The sequence below is a fragment of the Semicossyphus pulcher genome, unplaced genomic scaffold (assembly GCF_022749685.1).
Source record: "Semicossyphus pulcher isolate SPU_LCO1_2020_fin unplaced genomic scaffold, fSemPul1.0.p SCAF_16, whole genome shotgun sequence".
NCBI classification, from domain to species: Eukaryota; Metazoa; Chordata; class Actinopteri; order Labriformes; family Labridae; genus Semicossyphus; species Semicossyphus pulcher.
This window is the reverse complement of record NW_027211670.1, coordinates 23,922,227-23,938,333: the sequence shown is the minus strand read 5'-3', so window position 1 is coordinate 23,938,333 and position 16,107 is coordinate 23,922,227. Positions and strand designations below refer to the sequence as shown.

Here is a 16,107-nt window from a genome sequence, read left to right as displayed (position 1 = left end):
AAACGTGAATGCAAAATAGTGTTTCGTCTTCTTAACAAATGCACGGTGCTGCATACATAATATATGTAAGTATCTGGCCTATATGATGATCTTACCTGCTCCAGAATGGTGGTGCTCTGTTTGTTGACAGCTTCCTCCTCCTCAGCCTGAGGCACAGAGAGCTCCACCGCCATCTCTCTCTTCTCGCCGTCGTTCATATCAAACAGCTCTCGGATGGTTTGCTGAGGAACAAAGAGAAAGAGAGACGCGTTCAGCAGAGGAAAACGCTTCTCTGTACTTGACAGAAAAAACCCCGCACAAATAAGTGGCACTTGAACTCGCTTAATGACCCGACATTATCACAACATTATACTCAAAAAGAGCAGTTATGCTAATGCTGTCATCTTCTCAGCGCACGAATTAGAAGATGTGACAATGTCAGCGCACTTTGACAGAACAAGTGGTTTTACTTTAAAAAGGTAGATCAGAACAAATTTAATTACAGCGTAAGAGGGCATAGCCTCTTCTTCTGCAATGAAAAGACATCTTTATAATTCTCTATGAGTCAGCAGTCATTTAGGCTTTGGCATGTTAATAATGTGTGTGTGCTAGTGATCCGAGACGGCAGTTTAAAGGTAAAGATGATGAAAGATCAATAAAATACATAATTGAATTCTAGTTTATGCTCTGCACCTTTATGTGTAATGTGCGACTGATTGTAGTTATAGTGCCTGTTGTAAACCGTGGTGCTGTGTCCCATATGAAAATCAGGTCTGTGCAAATTACACCCACTGTCGTCGTACCTGTTTGAAGAAGGCAGTGGTGAAGTTTCCTCCTTCAATAGCCATATCTCCCAGCATCCTCTTCTGATTGGCCTTCTTTAAAATGTTCTCCTCCACTGTGCGCTCGCTGATCAGCCTGAGACAGAGAGAGAGAAACACACACAAAAAACACATTGTAGCCACAAAATCTGGAAAACAAGTCGCACCAGAATATAAGACAGTCAGTTTTTGGGGGTATCCCAGAGGGGAAAAAGTTTTTTCTAAAACTATTTATTAATAAAAATGTGCAAAAGGATAAGTTATTTCAACACTATTTCAATTTATTTTCATTCGAAACACAAATTACAGCCTCCATCTGTTTTCCCCATGTCGAGTTTACAATCCTGCTAGCTACCGGTGGGGTAGCTGAGCTCAGCCTATGGTAAAGCTGACTGTTGTGAGGATGGCGGCTGCAATGGCGATCATGAAGGCGCAGTAAATGTGTCGCTCATGTAACACAGTTACCTGTAGATGTGGACGTCTCTGGTCTGGCCGATTCGGTGGCAGCGGTCCTGTGCCTGAGCGTCCATGGTCGGGTTCCAGTCGCTGTCGTAGAAAACGACCGTGTCGGCCCCGGTCAGGTTCACTCCTACACCTCCGCTTCGAGTCGACAAAATGAAGCAGAAAATACGGCGATCTGCATTGAAGCGCTCCATGAGGGCCTGAAGGAGACGTGAGAAGATGCTCGGATTAGAGACAGCGTGCGATCTAGTCCCTAACTTTTATATTGTTGCATAGTTTTCCTTCCTTTTCAGCGTATGCAGGACAAGACAAAATACATATTCTGCTTTAATTAAGAGGAGTCAGTTCAAGATGTCAGGATAATGCATGGAAGTAATGTTTAAGATATGTTTATAGACTGACCTGTCTCTGCTCCACGCGCGTGCTGCCATCCAGACGCAGGTAGATGTGTCCGTGGTAGTTGAGGAACTGCTCCAGCACGTCTAACATGCGCGTCATCTGAGTGAAGATCAGCACTCTGTGGCCTCCTGTCTTCAGCTTTCGCAGCAAAGTGTGAAGAGTCTGCAGCTTACCTGCACACAGTAAGAATACAAATGATTTAGAAACAGAAACTGAATCACCAACAGTAACTAACACTGCAGAATAATAAACACAGGATATGAAAACAAGCACGAATGGAGCACTTGGGGAGAATTAAGTGATTAGGATTGTGGTGTTTTTATAAATTATAAGACTAATAGGATAATCAGTTCCTGTTGGCTGCCTGAAGCTTCAGCCAGGAGTGACCAGAGATAAAACACAAACTCAGTTTACTGATGCAGTTTTATGACTTTGTAGATAATGAATGAGGAGGAAATTAGGAGCAGATTACGAGCAAATACAGAACTTATCTGTTGCAAGCTTGGAGTCTTCCTGCTCTTCTGCACCCGACAGTTTTGGCTGTTCAATTTTAAGCTGCCTTTTCAGAGTGGGCTGTGGGCTGTACATTAAAGCGTCATCAGCAATCTACGTTCTTAGTGTTTGAAGTGCATTTTATTGGTTCGCCAGATCGGTTTGTTTCAGAGAGGACACTTCTACGATAACTCGGCTCCCAGTAAAAACCTTGTGAACGATGAACATTTGAGGGTCATTTAGAAACTTATTTACAGATTAACATGCTGTTGCTCCTGCAGCAGTGTTCATTTTGGCAGCTATTTTAGATTTAGTCTTATACCGATTAGTTTCAGTCCCACTTTAGTAATTTTTATAGTTTTAGTCTAGTTTAGTCGATGAAAACTCAAAATGTTTTCATTCAGTTTTAGTCAATAAAAAGTCACATTTTATTTTAGTTTTCTCTCTTGAGAAAAATGACCCCTCCAGTCTCCCTCTTCTTGTTTTTACCTGTTTGCTTCAGGCAAATGTAACTTTCTAAGAAGATCCTCCAAACAGTAAAAGAACGATGAGGACGCAGCATCTAAACATTTCTTTTCATCATCGCTTCTCATCTAAACGGTCTGACTGAAGCAGACAGCCGATGAGCGCTCCTTTATGTGCTGAAGAAGCGTAAAACGCTCCTACTTCTTCACTCAGAAGCCCTTTTTACACTGCGGCTCCGCCTCAGCACCGTAACGAACCTCCGCCGTCATGCAGCCTTTGCCATTTTACATTGAGCAAGCCACGACAACGTTAAGCTGCACAAGTGTGTGTTTTTACAAAGCGCTCCAGCATACGCGAGGTGTAAACAAACAATGGGTGCTTCAATTACACACATACACACGTTCTGTTCCACCCTGCCGGCTCCGCTGTTTACACAGACGCCGTTTCAACTCTGTTACTACCTCTGATGCCGGCTCAGAGGTGGAACGACTTCGCCCACCACCGACAGCACCACTAACATTTTAGCCCAATCTCGTCTCATTAACGAAAACAAAACATACATATTATCAAAAGATCTATTTTTAGCTCGTCAGCATCCTTCCTCGTCATGGAAAAAACATCGTTGACAAACATTTTTCGTCATAATTTTCGTTAACGAAAAGAACACAGAATTGCTCTGTGCACAAATACTGCAAATCTTCTAAACTGATGATTACTATGACTGACGTTTTGGGGGCATCCCTACCACACATGATGCAAAAAAAAAAAAGCCTCTTGACATCTTACCACAGTCATACTGAATGAGCCTCAGGTCGGGGAACTGGGTCCTCATGTTACACTGGATACGATGGAGGCTGCGAGTCAGCGGAGTGACTTGACTCGAGAGCGTGGAGGAGAAGACGGCCTGCTTGTGGCTCAGAGAGGGAGGGGGGTGGCAGCAGTGCATGGAGATTGGAGGAGCCTCCACAGGGGGAATCGCAAATGTAAACCTGAAATAGGAAAGATTTGTGACTTCACTGTTTCTTATTTTGCCTCTCAGAAAAATATCATATAGGACAACAAATGTACTGATCAGCTAAGTACCTGTCTACAACCTCCTTGAGCAGCACCAGCCTCTCCTCGATGCTGTTGATGGCCTCTCTCACAGCGTGACTCTGAAACCAGTAGTCGTACTTGTTTTGCCACTGTGCGAACAGACAGCTGCTTTGACCCGAGCGGCCCCACTCCCCCTGAGAGCTCTGGGCGGCCGGCGAGGGGCGGCTACCAGGGAGAAATGTCAGGAAGTCCAAAACCTCCCGGCCGTACGCGGGCTTTGCCTCACAGCGGAGCTCGTTGACTCGACTGATGAAGTCCAGTTGGCTGCTGCGCTGCTGCTTATGACTATCTGCCAGCCATGACTGTGGAGTAAGAGGGTGAATGTTAGCAAGGAGCTGCAAGAACTGCAACACAAGATGCTACAACTGCATGTTTCGTACAGCTGTAAAAATAAGAGAAAGTTGCTTTTTGTCTGAAATTTTGTGCCTACCACATAGAAAGGAGAGCGAGGAGGAGGACGAGGCATTTTCCTGGGAGGAGGAAAGGATTTTGCCGCTGCACTGGGCCTAGCCTTGGTGCTAACTGGTGTTTGACTGCTGCTGCTGCTGTCTCGTGGTGCTGCGGAGGTCTTGGACGCAGAGGAAGAGGGGGTGGGTTGAACTGGAGCTGAGGGAGGAAGAAAGAGAAAGTCAAAGGGGAATAATTTCTCCCTTAAAACACAAACCTTTCTGCTGTTACTTTGCCTGAAGTAAAACTAAAGATTAGCTGCAGTAACGATGTGACCCAGTTCTGCTCGTCGTACATGCAAACAGCACTTTAGAGAGAATAATTTCTTCTTCTCTCACCTGGCTGCTCTGTGCTCGACGGAGGAGGAGGCTGCACTACTTTGAGGACAGGACGAGGAGGGTGGGGCTGGTTGGGGGTGGAGGTAGGGTTTCCGGGAGGAGCTATGGTGTAGTGGGCGGTAGCAGGACCAGGTGTGCGCTGGGCTATTTGCAGTGGAGCAGTGTTTCTGACAGGGGTTGTGTTGGCGTGAGGGTAAGGGGGTGGCTGGGGAACAACACGAGGGGAAGGGGCAACTGCCAGTGTGGGCACAGGCCCGCCCTCCTTGCCTGCTGATTGGCGCACAACGATCTTCACGACGCCGGGGCTGCTCACCAAGGAGGGGGGCACTGAGGAAACATAACAGAGACTTCTTAATAAAGCCGTAAATTTCTTACAGTTTTAGAAGATTTAAAGGAATCACAGATTCTCTGACAGATTTTCTTTAATAGAACAGCCAAAACAAGAGAACTGTTAAGAGGCAGAGCATGAAAGATAAAGAGTGAAAGAAAGATGGGGTAAAAACCTTGTGCGGCTGCGTTGTGAGGCAGCCGGTTGGCAGGTAGGGCCGTGGATGTGGTGCTTGCAGGATGAGTGTTGGCGTTGCTCTGGACGGTGACCTGAGCGGCTTGGCTGATGAGGGTGTGCTGCACCCCGCTGGACACCAGGTGCATCACATTACCTGCAGCATGACAGTGATTTAAGGAGGTTCTTCATAGTATCAAATAACTCCCAGTTACATTATTCTTTCATTTGAAGATCAAGTTTAAAGGCTTGTAACAAATTAACACCAACCTTGAACGGGGCGTGCAGGAGCGGCTGGGACTTGATGGATTTGAGCTCCAGACAGAGTCAGCTTGTTGCCCTGGAGCTGGAAGGTGACGGGTTTACTGCCCTGACATGAGGACACAGGTCGCCCTGCCAGAGAGGCCAGCTGGGCGATGCTAACTACCTCTCCAGCTACAGAAAGAAAAAGAAACATTATTATTTCAGCTTTCCTCTTGTCTCAAACACTTTTGTCATTAACTCTTTAACAGTGTTGTGTAATGTTTCATGACTTCAGAGCACACTTACAAGGCAACCTGGCCTGCATGTCTGGGCTGAGCAGAACCCTCTGGGGCAGGACGTTGCCGGGGTTCGGACTGGGATGAGCCGGGATGTTTGCTGCACAAGCGGCAGTGGGAGGCCGAACAGTCAGCACTGGCTTCGGAGCGCTCGATCTCACTGCAGTTTGAGCTGTCAGATGCATGGACGGGCGAGGAGGGGGCGCCGTCGACACTGAACACACCACTAAAAAAGAAGAGAGGAAAATTAGCAATAGAAGAATAATCACATTCAAGCTTTAAGCATGCATGTTGTTTTTCCTGTTCCAACCTTGTTGAACAACAGGAGCAGGTGCAGGAGTTGAGGTGACTTCAGAAACCAGAGGAGGTTTGGGGGTCTGTGTTGCAGGAGGCACGGAGCAGGTCGGTTTGTTCATGAGCAGGACCGGCCGGTTATCACCTTTAGGAGGCGGCTGGAACATCCTACAACAGAGAAAGACCAACGATCATCAGATCAAACACTGTCCTCTTGATATACCTGCTTCATAAACTTATTCTCCATATATCAAGCATCTGTTTACAACGCACTGATGTCCACGTCTGCCTCATACTCGACCTTTCTCTCAATCTTAATTGAGCTTTTTTACATTTTTTTTAATGGAAATTTGCCTTGGAAAATCCAACATCCTCCCGCTGATGATGAGTGGTAGTCTTTAGACTGTTTAGCCAGAGCTGCGCAGTAGAGATGGTGGAGCCGCCGTAGCCACTTCCGCTAACCAAAACACACACTTAAATTACCGAAAAAAAAAAAAAAGTAACAGCAGAACAGCTTCTTGTGTCGGTCTGAAGCAGATATTCACGCTTATGGAAAGTTCAATGACTGTAGTGTTAGTTACGTCTCGACGTTCCTCCTCTACTCTGCTACTCGGGAACAGAACGCTGCAGGAGCCCCATTGGTCAACAGAGCCATCAATCATGAGGCCACACCCCCTTTTTATAATGTCAAATAACTAATTAAAGTAAACTTGTCAGAAAAATGAACACTTGGACATAAATCAGCATGATAAGAACTAACTATAATGACAGAAACCATGTTTGAAAAAAATGTATTTGACGTGTATTTTGATTTTATAGTTTGACTCATGTCCCATCTGTTAACATGGAGGAGGCGGGCTTTATGAGCTGTACTGCAGCCAGTCAGCAGGGGGCGATAGAGAGGGTTTGGCTTCACTTATAGGGAGCTGTCATGTCGGCCATCTTTTTATACGGTCTATGCTTGTAAAGATATAAACAAACGAAATCTAATAGGCTCTGTTATGAAACTCTGAGTAGCTGTGCTGTTTACCTGTTGACCTTCATGCGAACTGGTTTGGGCCTTGGAAGGGGTTCAGGGGACTCCACAACCTCCTGGATTAGCTGCCGGCTGACCTTGTGGCGTGGCATGAACACATCTGCCTGGTACCGAGACACGCGGCTTTCCAAACCAACAAGGTCGAACATGGAAAGGTCGCAGCGCTGTGGACACAAAAATACACCGTTTTAAATTCAATCAAAATACATTTCTCGTTCAGAAGCCTCTTTATTTTGGTTTTCTGTTGATGCTAACCTTCAGAGGAGAGATCTCCAAGGCTTCCTGCACCAGGGAGGCTGTGTTGAAAACGATGGGCTTCGTGATGAAGGGAGACTGGATGGGTCGGGGGTCGAACAGGTTGGGGTGGTTGCAGACTTTGCGGAGCTGCATGAGGATGTTAATTACAGACATGAAGTGTCCGCTGGCCAACGTTTCCCGGGTCCTGTGGGTCACAGACAAAAAAGTTGATGAATAAAGATACAAAGAAATAAGAGTAATCATAGTACATGAATAAGATGAGGGGGGAAAGTGTGTGATTGATTTGTATTTGGCCTATCCTTCAGGAATCAATAAACACTTAACAAGCTTAATGTCAAGGAGTTTTTCCTCATTTTAACTTACGAGGCCTGCGCCATGAAGTCATCATAGAGGAATCGTTGTCTCTTGGAGAGGCGGCAGCGCACCACATGCTCATACTTCTTGGGCATCTGCTTCTCAACGTCGATCTTGATCCTCCTGAGCAGGAACGGCCGCAGCACCTTGTGGAGCCTCTTGACCAGGCCCTCGTTGTACTCCTGACTGCCCTCGATCATTCCCGTCAGCGGGTTGGAGAACCATTCTTTGAACTCGCGGTGGGACTGGAAGACGTGGGGCATGAGGAAGTGCATCAGAGACCACAGCTCCATCAGGCTGTTCTGGAGGGGGGTTCCTGTCAGGAGCAGGCGCCGGTGGCTGTGATTGTGAGAGATCAGCGTAGGTGTTTACATTAATGTGCCAAAAAACAAGAAAAAGATAAATCACAGAACCATATCATTTAAAATCTGCTGCTTTAGAATCATTAAACCTGTATAGACTGATTTCTTTTTGCCACTTGGCAATAAAGTCTAAAGTAGCCTCACTACACATCCAGGAAATACAGAGAGCCATAAACATAAGTTTGCAGTTGTAGTGACTAACAGATGAAGTCCAATATATTCACTCTCTTTCTAGTTTTCTTCTCCACTAACTCCTGGGGGAAATATCCGGCTCTTAAGCTGATAAATGCTCCACTTTGATAACAGCTAGTAGCAGGAGCTCTGCCTGCTGTTTGGTGCCATGCAGGTAGTGCACAGAGGATTTATAGGAGTTTTTCTCTGGAAGCAGCCGCCTGCTGCTGCTGGAAACAGCCCTGCTGAACGCTTTGGGACTGCATCAAGAACAGTAAAAATGTAAGCAGGAAAAGCAACAACAAAGAGCTAAAGGACGCTATAAAGCTCTGCAGAGCTGAAGGGAACTGCAGATTAATCCCCATTACTGATAGTTGAATAATCTCCAATACTGTTATATGTTGGTTATATATCATAACCTTGTGCTGTGATGAGTGTGCGCGGTTTAGGTGACACAGATCAGGGTCATTCTAAACAGCAGAAGGTTTCTGATGAGCCATTCAGGGGCGGTTCAAGACTTTTTAGACTGGATTGGCCCAACTGGGGCACTGACTTGTGCAGGGATGGCAAGAAAGCTACTAGCAGCCTGTTGCAACACAGCCCAAATAGTTGATTAACACAAGTCCCGCCTCTGACAAGGCAAATAGCCAATCCTGGTTTAGGATTTTGGGGTGGCACTTGGGTTCCGCTCTGGATCCACCCCTGGAGCCATTACTAGACGAGGAGCTTGAACCTCAAAGAGGAGCTTCTTCCGTAGCATGGACGTCGTTTAGGTATGTTAGTTTGGGTATTTTAGGGGGCTTTCAGATTTGGGACCCAGGCCAGGATCCGAGTACACTTGACTCCAAAATCTGGTTCATTTCGGTTCGTTGACCCGTGCCCGGTCCACTTGAAAAGGGGGTCTCGAGTACGGTTCATGTGTACTCGGGTAAACAATGTTCCGTAGTTGACGATACTCTTCTTCTTCTTGTTTTTGAGGAGCATTACCGCCACCTTCTGCTTCAGAGTCCTACCGATAGTGTCCTCAGGTACAGAACGAAATTACTCATGTGAAAGCTGACCAGCGGGGGAGAGGAGAGGGGGAGGGGCAACTGTACTCAGGCACGGCACGAAGCAATCGTACCTAATGTGAAAACCTTGTTAATCTGAAAATGATGAAACAGACAAATCACTCTAAAATCCCTAACCTCGTCAATCACCTATGAATCATGTATCTGGATAATCACCTGGATAAAGATCTTGGTCATGTTGCAAAGCCCTAAATAGGACTGCTATACCCTCGAGTGCACGGTTTTGCATTTTAGCCATAAAGAGGTTTCGCTTAAGGAGTCACTAACTGCCATACAGACACACTTTATTGCTCTCTTTGTCCATGTATCCTGTAGGCCTGAAGAAGAGCTGTGTCTAAAAGCGTGTCTGTAAAAAAGCATCGTGCTCGCTTCCTCTTGTGCAGAAGCTCCTCTGAGTGTAACGGTGAGAAATCACCACCAGCTGGAGCGGGCCGGCAGCCAAATGACAGCAAGTTAGTCTCATTACAGACACTTTCTTAAGAAAAAAGAACACTTCAATTATTTAACTAGCTGGTTAAACCTTCACATCCACGATCCACTGTGTCCTGTTATCAACGGTTTCTGGTCCTTGTGTATCAAACATGGCCGACACCGAACGACGGCTCGTCTTTTGAAGCTGAATGCAAACTGAATTTCTGTGATCTGCTCACAGATGAAATGTACTTTGAAAGAACAGAGAAAGGAAGTGCTTTTTTTCAATGAGCATTACAAGTTTGTACAAAACAACTCGGTACATAACACTTGCTTATGACACCTATTCAGATTTTCCGCCTACAAGCCTGAAGAGAAAAGCTGGAGCCTCGATCATCTCAGTGTATTGTGTTTGTGTCAAACAGTGAGAAATACACAACCGCAGCACGGAGACTTCGGGAGACTTCCATGTGTACATTTTTCCAAGACTCAAATATTAAATAAGAAAAATAAAACTGATTGAATATTTCTAGCTTCACCTTGGTGTTGTAACAGAATGAAGTTGTTAGATAATCCATACGGAGAACATGATTAATCCCTAAATCTCCATGCAGTGTTCTTTTGCACTCTTAAATGCAATGATTCATTTATAGGTTGCAGTGATTTTAGATTTAGTCTTTGCCAGAGTTTATTTCGTAAATAATGACAAAATGTTTTCTCCATCCGTTTTCTTCCGCTTTTCCGGGGCCGGGTCGCAGCAAGGTGACCCAGACGTCCCTCTCCCCAGCAACGTTTTCCAGCTCCACCTGGGGGATTCCGCAGCGTTCCCAGGACAGACGGGATATATAATCCCTCCAGCGAGCTCTGGGTCTGCCACGGTGTCTCCTCCTCCTAGTTGGATGTGCCCAGAAAACCTCCAAAGGGAGCCGCCCAGGAGGCATCCTAATCAGATGCCCAAACCTAAACTGGTTCCTTTCGATGTGAAGGAGTAGCGGCTCTACTCTGCGAGGTTTTCTCTCTTGAGAGAATATGACTTCCCCTCCAGTCTCCCTCTACTCACTTTTACCTGTTTGCTTCAGGTAAAAGTAACACTTTATATGTCAGCAGCTCGTCAATACAATAAAAGAACGACGAGGACACAGCACCTGAAGATCACTTTTCATCATCGCTTGTCATTGAAGCATCTGACTGAAGCAAGCAGCCGATGATCGCTCCTTTTTATGCGAAAGAGACGTCAAGTGACGCGTGAAACGCCCCTTTTTCTCACTCAGAGCCTGGAGCAGGAAGCCTGTTATCTCTAACTGGTGCTTGAGGTTTTCAAATATCGTGGATTTTAAATGTCCGACAGGCCACCATCAACATTTTAGTCCCATCTCGTCTCGCTAACGAAAACAAAACATACCTGCCGTCAGAGATTTTATTATCAACGATCTATTTTAAGCTCGTCAGTGTCTCGTCTTCGTCATGGAAAAAGTTAATTGACGAACATTTTTGGTCATAGTTTTGGTAAAGGAAATGAACACTAACAGGTTGCCTATAAGATTAAGCAAAAAGGCAGTTAATCCCAATCCATCAGGGCGGCTCATGTTGAAAAAGTGGGCTCACCTGAGGGGCATTTGAGTCACATATTTAGGGAAGAGCAGAGAGATCTCCTGCTTCACTAGAGGAACGTGAAAACACCTCTAGTGACAAACTGTGCATCCATGCAAGTCAGTAAAGCTGAGCTTGGACATTTCGGGGAACATAAAAGAAAAAGCATGTTTTTTAAAGGAGGAACCTTGAAGCTCACTCAGAAGTCCAGAGGCGAGGGTGCATGTGCTGAAGCATATTGTCTTAAGCAACAACCCTTGGACATAAAACAGGGACTCATCCATCCTGGCTCGTCCAACTGGGTGTGTTTTGTTAAAAACCACATGAAAACAATTTACATCATTGATGACGTCTCAAAGTTTAAAGGTTCACAGATGTTTCAACAAAAGTGGAGATTCTTTACTTTTGGAGGTTTGAAGCATCAACGATAAAACATTAATTGCTTCTTAAAGCTCGAGAGTTGTGCGTTTTAACATCCGAGAACAGAAAGCTCTACTGACCTATTGAAGTTGAGCAGACTCTGCCAGCGTTGGGACTTGAAGTTCTTGATGTTTTGCGCCTCGTCGAGGATCAGGTATCGCCAGGACTTGCGTCTGAATGCCTGGTGATCCTGCAGCACCAGCTTGTACGAAGTGATGCACACGTGGAAGGCATTCGGCTTTGTCCAACCCTGAGGGACAAACAGAGACAATCAGTATGGTTAAATATTTTGTATTATGCTGTTTCACATTTTAAGACATATGTTACAATGTTGGATGTTCAGACTAAATGTGGGTGAAGTTTCAAATCTGTAGATGAAAGTATGTTGGCGTAATCCCCTCAGTCTGCAGGCTGCTGTGAACGCCAGGTTTCACACAGTTTTTTATTACACACTGCACTTTGTGACATCACAGCAGGCTTCAGAGAGCTGGCCATTCAGAAGAAAGCAGGCATGTAGGGGCGGGGCTTCTTAAAGGGACAGAGCTGACTGAGTGGTTTCAGGCAGAGGCTGTATGAGGGCCTGCACGGAGCACCAGTTTTTTTAAACTGTAAATGATGCTAAGCTACTCCACAGGTATCACAGAGTGAAATATGAGGCTTGAAATTAGCATAAAACCCGCCTTTGACATTCCTACTTGCCTAACGTGGGAAGAAAAGGCTGCATGATTTGGTCCTAAGGAATCCCTAAACTGCTCACCAGAAGAGCTGAAAATTCGCTCAAAAAGCAGAGCCGTAAAAATCATTGAAATCGCACCTGTGCCAACTAGAGTAAGCTTTAAGAAGTCTTTACCTGTCTCTTCAGCTTTCTCTCCTTTTGGCTGCCAAAGTACGTGAGAATCTTAAACCCAGGACACCAGCGTTTCAGCTCCATCTCCCAGTTCAACATCACACTGGTGGGGACGATGATAAGGTGAGGGCCCCAGTTACCTGAACAGGAGACAGGACAAATATGAGCAGTTGAACGTAGTTTAACTGTGTTACTGTATAAAACACGAGTTCCCTTTAAGTCGATTCACTCGGTACAACACATCGTATGGGATTCCACGTCCTTACTACACGTGTTGTACCTCGTTCCTCTCCTTCAGGGAACAGCAGTTATAGTCATTTACTTTTTTCACAGGCGAGGTGAGCGAGCAGAGCGATGGTCTGGATGGTTTTTCCCAGACCCATCTCATCAGCCAGAATGCCGTTCAGCTTTTTCTCGTACATGGTGACCAACCAGTCGAGTCCGATGTGCTGGTACTCTCGTAATGTGCCATGAAGCAGGAATGGGATGGGGGTCTTGACCTTTAATTGACGAAAATATAAAAGACATTTAATGCTCAGAGCTGCCGACATTTTACATCTGTATCGTTCTAAGTATTCAAGACTGACCTTTGTGGTGGCCAGCGTGTAGCCTTTGGGCTGCAGACTCTCTGCCGTAGCAGCGATATGGCTGATCTCTTTCTTCGGTCGTGAGCTCGACGAAGGCGGGCTGTTGTCTCCCTCCTTTAGCAGAACCTCCATCCCTCCACAGTCATCGTCCTCCTCATCCTCACTCTCCTCCTCCTCCTCCCTCTCACTTTCATCTTCAGCGCTGTCTCCTGGTGAATCTGAGAAAAGCACATCTTTAAAAATCATGGAGGGGGAAACATTTGCACCTTTATAAACAGTTTCCATGAGATTAGCTGCTTATTACCTGAGGAGGAAGAGTTGCTTTCCGCATCACTCTCATCTTCTTCAGTCTCCTCCTCCTCATCTCCAGACACCTCCTCATCAGAGCTCGCTTTAGAGCCAGATGCAGATGGAACCTCAAAGTCTGAGGCGTACGCTCCTTTGTACTTCTCCAGCAGCTCCTCGACACTCATATCACCTACGAGGGAGCACAGACACGTCAGGCTAGATGTTAAACAGGCCGTCTCAAACCCCTAATTTAAACTCCATGAGCGAGGATACACGAGAGGAGCCTACACCAAAGCAGCTCCAGGAAAAAACACTTCTGCTCTGTCGCTGCTAACTGTGAGCATTACTGGTATTATAGCGTGCAGCAGTGTTCAGTTTGGCTGTAAAAAGCCGTCCTTTCATTAATTATTTCCTGACGATGTTCTGCACGGGTCATATAGATCCTCAGCTGAGGTTAAATGTGTGCATGGAAACTTCTGGAACGTAACGTTACGCAGGTAAGGACAGAACGAAGCCGTGCAGTTACAGTAGCACATACTGCACATTCCTCTCTGGCTTTGTTTGCAGCAGCAGTGTCTATTTTTAACGGTAAAAACTTTATACATTCATCATCGCTTCTCATTTAAACAGTCTGACTGAAGCTGACAGCAAGCGTCGAATGATACGTAAAGCGTTCCAGAGCCTGAAGCAGAAAGCCTGAGCGTACGCAGAAAGCTCATAACCACCTTTGTGATACATGTTCGCTTTGCGTGCGTTGTTGTCACGCTGTCGCTTTGGGACATCCTCGCCTGTACGGCTGGCTTGGTTTCAGGGGGATCTGCACGCCCCTTAACCAATCGTACCAGTTACAGAACGCATTGCTTGTATTTTGACAGATTAGACGCACTGTCGTGGGAAAATATCACAGATTTCAAATGTCCGACGACCCAACACTAACATTTAAGTCCGGTCTCGTCTCGTTAACGAAAACAAAACACAGGTGTTGCTCGTCTTCGTCATGAAAAAAATGTCACCGACGAACATTTATCATCATCGTTTTTATCGTGACAGCCGATGCAGCTCGGATCAGTTGCCTAAGCTTCAGAGGAAAAGACGTCTCATTTCTCTTAAAGCATCTCTCTCGTTTCCTCTCTCCTAGAATGCTTTCCTTGCATCTCTCAGTTATTTCCTAGTAGGAGGGAATAACAGTGAGGGAAACCTGGATACAGTTTAAGAGACTTGGGATGCACCATACATAGCCACTCTTAAAGATGCTGCTCCCTCACTCCTCTGCATGTTAAAAATATGCTGTATGAGGCTTTTCTATCAGAACCCGTTCACTTTGAAAAAGTTAAAGTTACTGAAGCATTAATATTTAAAAAATTACCTCCAGCAGGAGCCCCCCTTATGTGTCACTCATTCATTTATGGTAAATAAACTCATTTGTCTTGCAAAGGATCGATAACAACAGAAGCTCTTGCAGTTTAAACATCTCCAGAGCATCACAAAACGTGACAAGAGGCGACTCAACATGAGTGATCACCCTTGTTTGGGCTCAGCAGCTAAATCGCACATCCCAGAAACAGAGGCTCAGTCCTCGATAAAGCAGCCCGGGTTACACTCCCACCCTCAGCCCTTTGCCGCGTGCCATCCCCAACTCTTACTTCCCATGTTTCCGACACTATTCACTGTCCTCTCTCTCACAATAAAAGGCATAAAAGGTCAAAAATAAGTGATCATTCATTTTATGAATAGATACCTTCTTTGGCCAAGTCGTCCAGCTCCTCAGCATGATTCATATTTCCTTCTACCTTCTCCTGGGCAGCGATGGTGTCCTCCTCATCCTCAGCTGGAAATGGGGAAGAGAGATCAAACATAAAGACCTCCGTGGACTTCCATGTAAGCAAAAGTAAGTTTCATATCTTATACAGTGAGAGCGATCTTACCGTCCTCTTCATTCGCAGTGAATTCGCCGTCTTCCTCTTCCTCCCCGACCGATGACGAGGATTCATCTGAGCATTCTTCATCTGAGCCCGACTCCTAAATAAAACAACGATCCAGGGATTGAATGCAAACGCGTCACCATCCGCTGCCTATTTTTAAACATTTAAGTAACATTCTTAGTACTTTAACCTGCAAAGATTTACACCTTTGTTATGCTTCATGTCAAATTAAGGCTTTTTAAATAACAAGACAGAGCTTTCCCTGGTGAAGGGCCTCGTCCTGCAAGGCTTCATTCAACTTATTAGAAACTGTTTCAATGTGCTAATCATTTAGTAACGGATAGGACAATGAACCCTGTAGACGTGGAAAACTTTTAAAAATCAGTCCCAGTCCTCTGGTGTTTGTGGAGGTACCTGGGGCATCTTAAGGGTGCTGAGTAATTGGTCCAGGGGCAGCATGCCCTCCTCCTTCAGCAGTTCAATCTCCCTCCGATGGGTCTCGGCATCATTCCCCTCCTGCTGCTCTTCCACCTCGATGGTCTCCTCATCATCCTCCTCCTCACAGGGAGGCTCGAAGTCTCTGTCTGCAGAAAGAAAACAGGATTGATTTTTCACAGAAAGAGACTCGTTTCCTGACTGCGAACAAACAGAGAAACTTCTCAAAGAGATCAACAAGGCATTTAAACTGATACGGATCATTGTGATGGAGATTCTTAAGCTTGATGAACCAAGAGACGAAGAAGACTCAGGAGACTCAGACGTCTTAAGTTGAAGAGTTTATATTCTTGATCAAGGAGAAGTGACGATACAGTCACTCAGAGCTTCAGTGTAATGCCAAGTCAATTCTAACAGACCCGTCCTTGAGCTCAGCATTTAACCACATTGGACGATACGGTGTTTATCTCCCCTAGAAGGACATTCACTAAAGTTAAAAGTACTGAATAAGCAATCTTACCTA

At 45.6% G+C, this 16,107-nt stretch overlaps 1 protein-coding gene across 2 annotated transcripts in view; it reads right to left on the bottom strand.

Moving 5' to 3' along the window:
- srcap (Snf2-related CREBBP activator protein) overlaps positions 1–16,107 on the bottom strand; it is a 36,301-nt gene that overhangs the window by 6,796 nt on the left and 13,398 nt on the right. For both annotated transcript variants that reach the window (XM_069663983.1, XM_069663984.1), the window contains 23 exons: positions 15,564–15,733; positions 15,153–15,246; positions 14,966–15,055; positions 13,244–13,417; positions 12,940–13,157; positions 12,675–12,852; positions 12,356–12,492; positions 11,586–11,755; positions 7,491–7,820; positions 7,125–7,311; positions 6,864–7,033; positions 5,850–6,001; positions 5,550–5,765; positions 5,271–5,435; positions 5,002–5,157; positions 4,499–4,825; positions 4,144–4,319; positions 3,702–4,015; positions 3,405–3,607; positions 1,665–1,834; positions 1,266–1,462; positions 783–897; positions 96–221 (listed from right to left, as the gene is read on the bottom strand). In XM_069663983.1, coding sequence (XP_069520084.1) covers positions 96–221; positions 783–897; positions 1,266–1,462; positions 1,665–1,834; positions 3,405–3,607; positions 3,702–4,015; positions 4,144–4,319; positions 4,499–4,825; positions 5,002–5,157; positions 5,271–5,435; positions 5,550–5,765; positions 5,850–6,001; positions 6,864–7,033; positions 7,125–7,311; positions 7,491–7,820; positions 11,586–11,755; positions 12,356–12,492; positions 12,675–12,852; positions 12,940–13,157; positions 13,244–13,417; positions 14,966–15,055; positions 15,153–15,246; positions 15,564–15,733 — 4,235 coding nt within the window. The remainder of the gene's footprint in view (positions 1–95; positions 222–782; positions 898–1,265; positions 1,463–1,664; positions 1,835–3,404; positions 3,608–3,701; positions 4,016–4,143; positions 4,320–4,498; positions 4,826–5,001; positions 5,158–5,270; positions 5,436–5,549; positions 5,766–5,849; positions 6,002–6,863; positions 7,034–7,124; positions 7,312–7,490; positions 7,821–11,585; positions 11,756–12,355; positions 12,493–12,674; positions 12,853–12,939; positions 13,158–13,243; positions 13,418–14,965; positions 15,056–15,152; positions 15,247–15,563; positions 15,734–16,107) is intronic.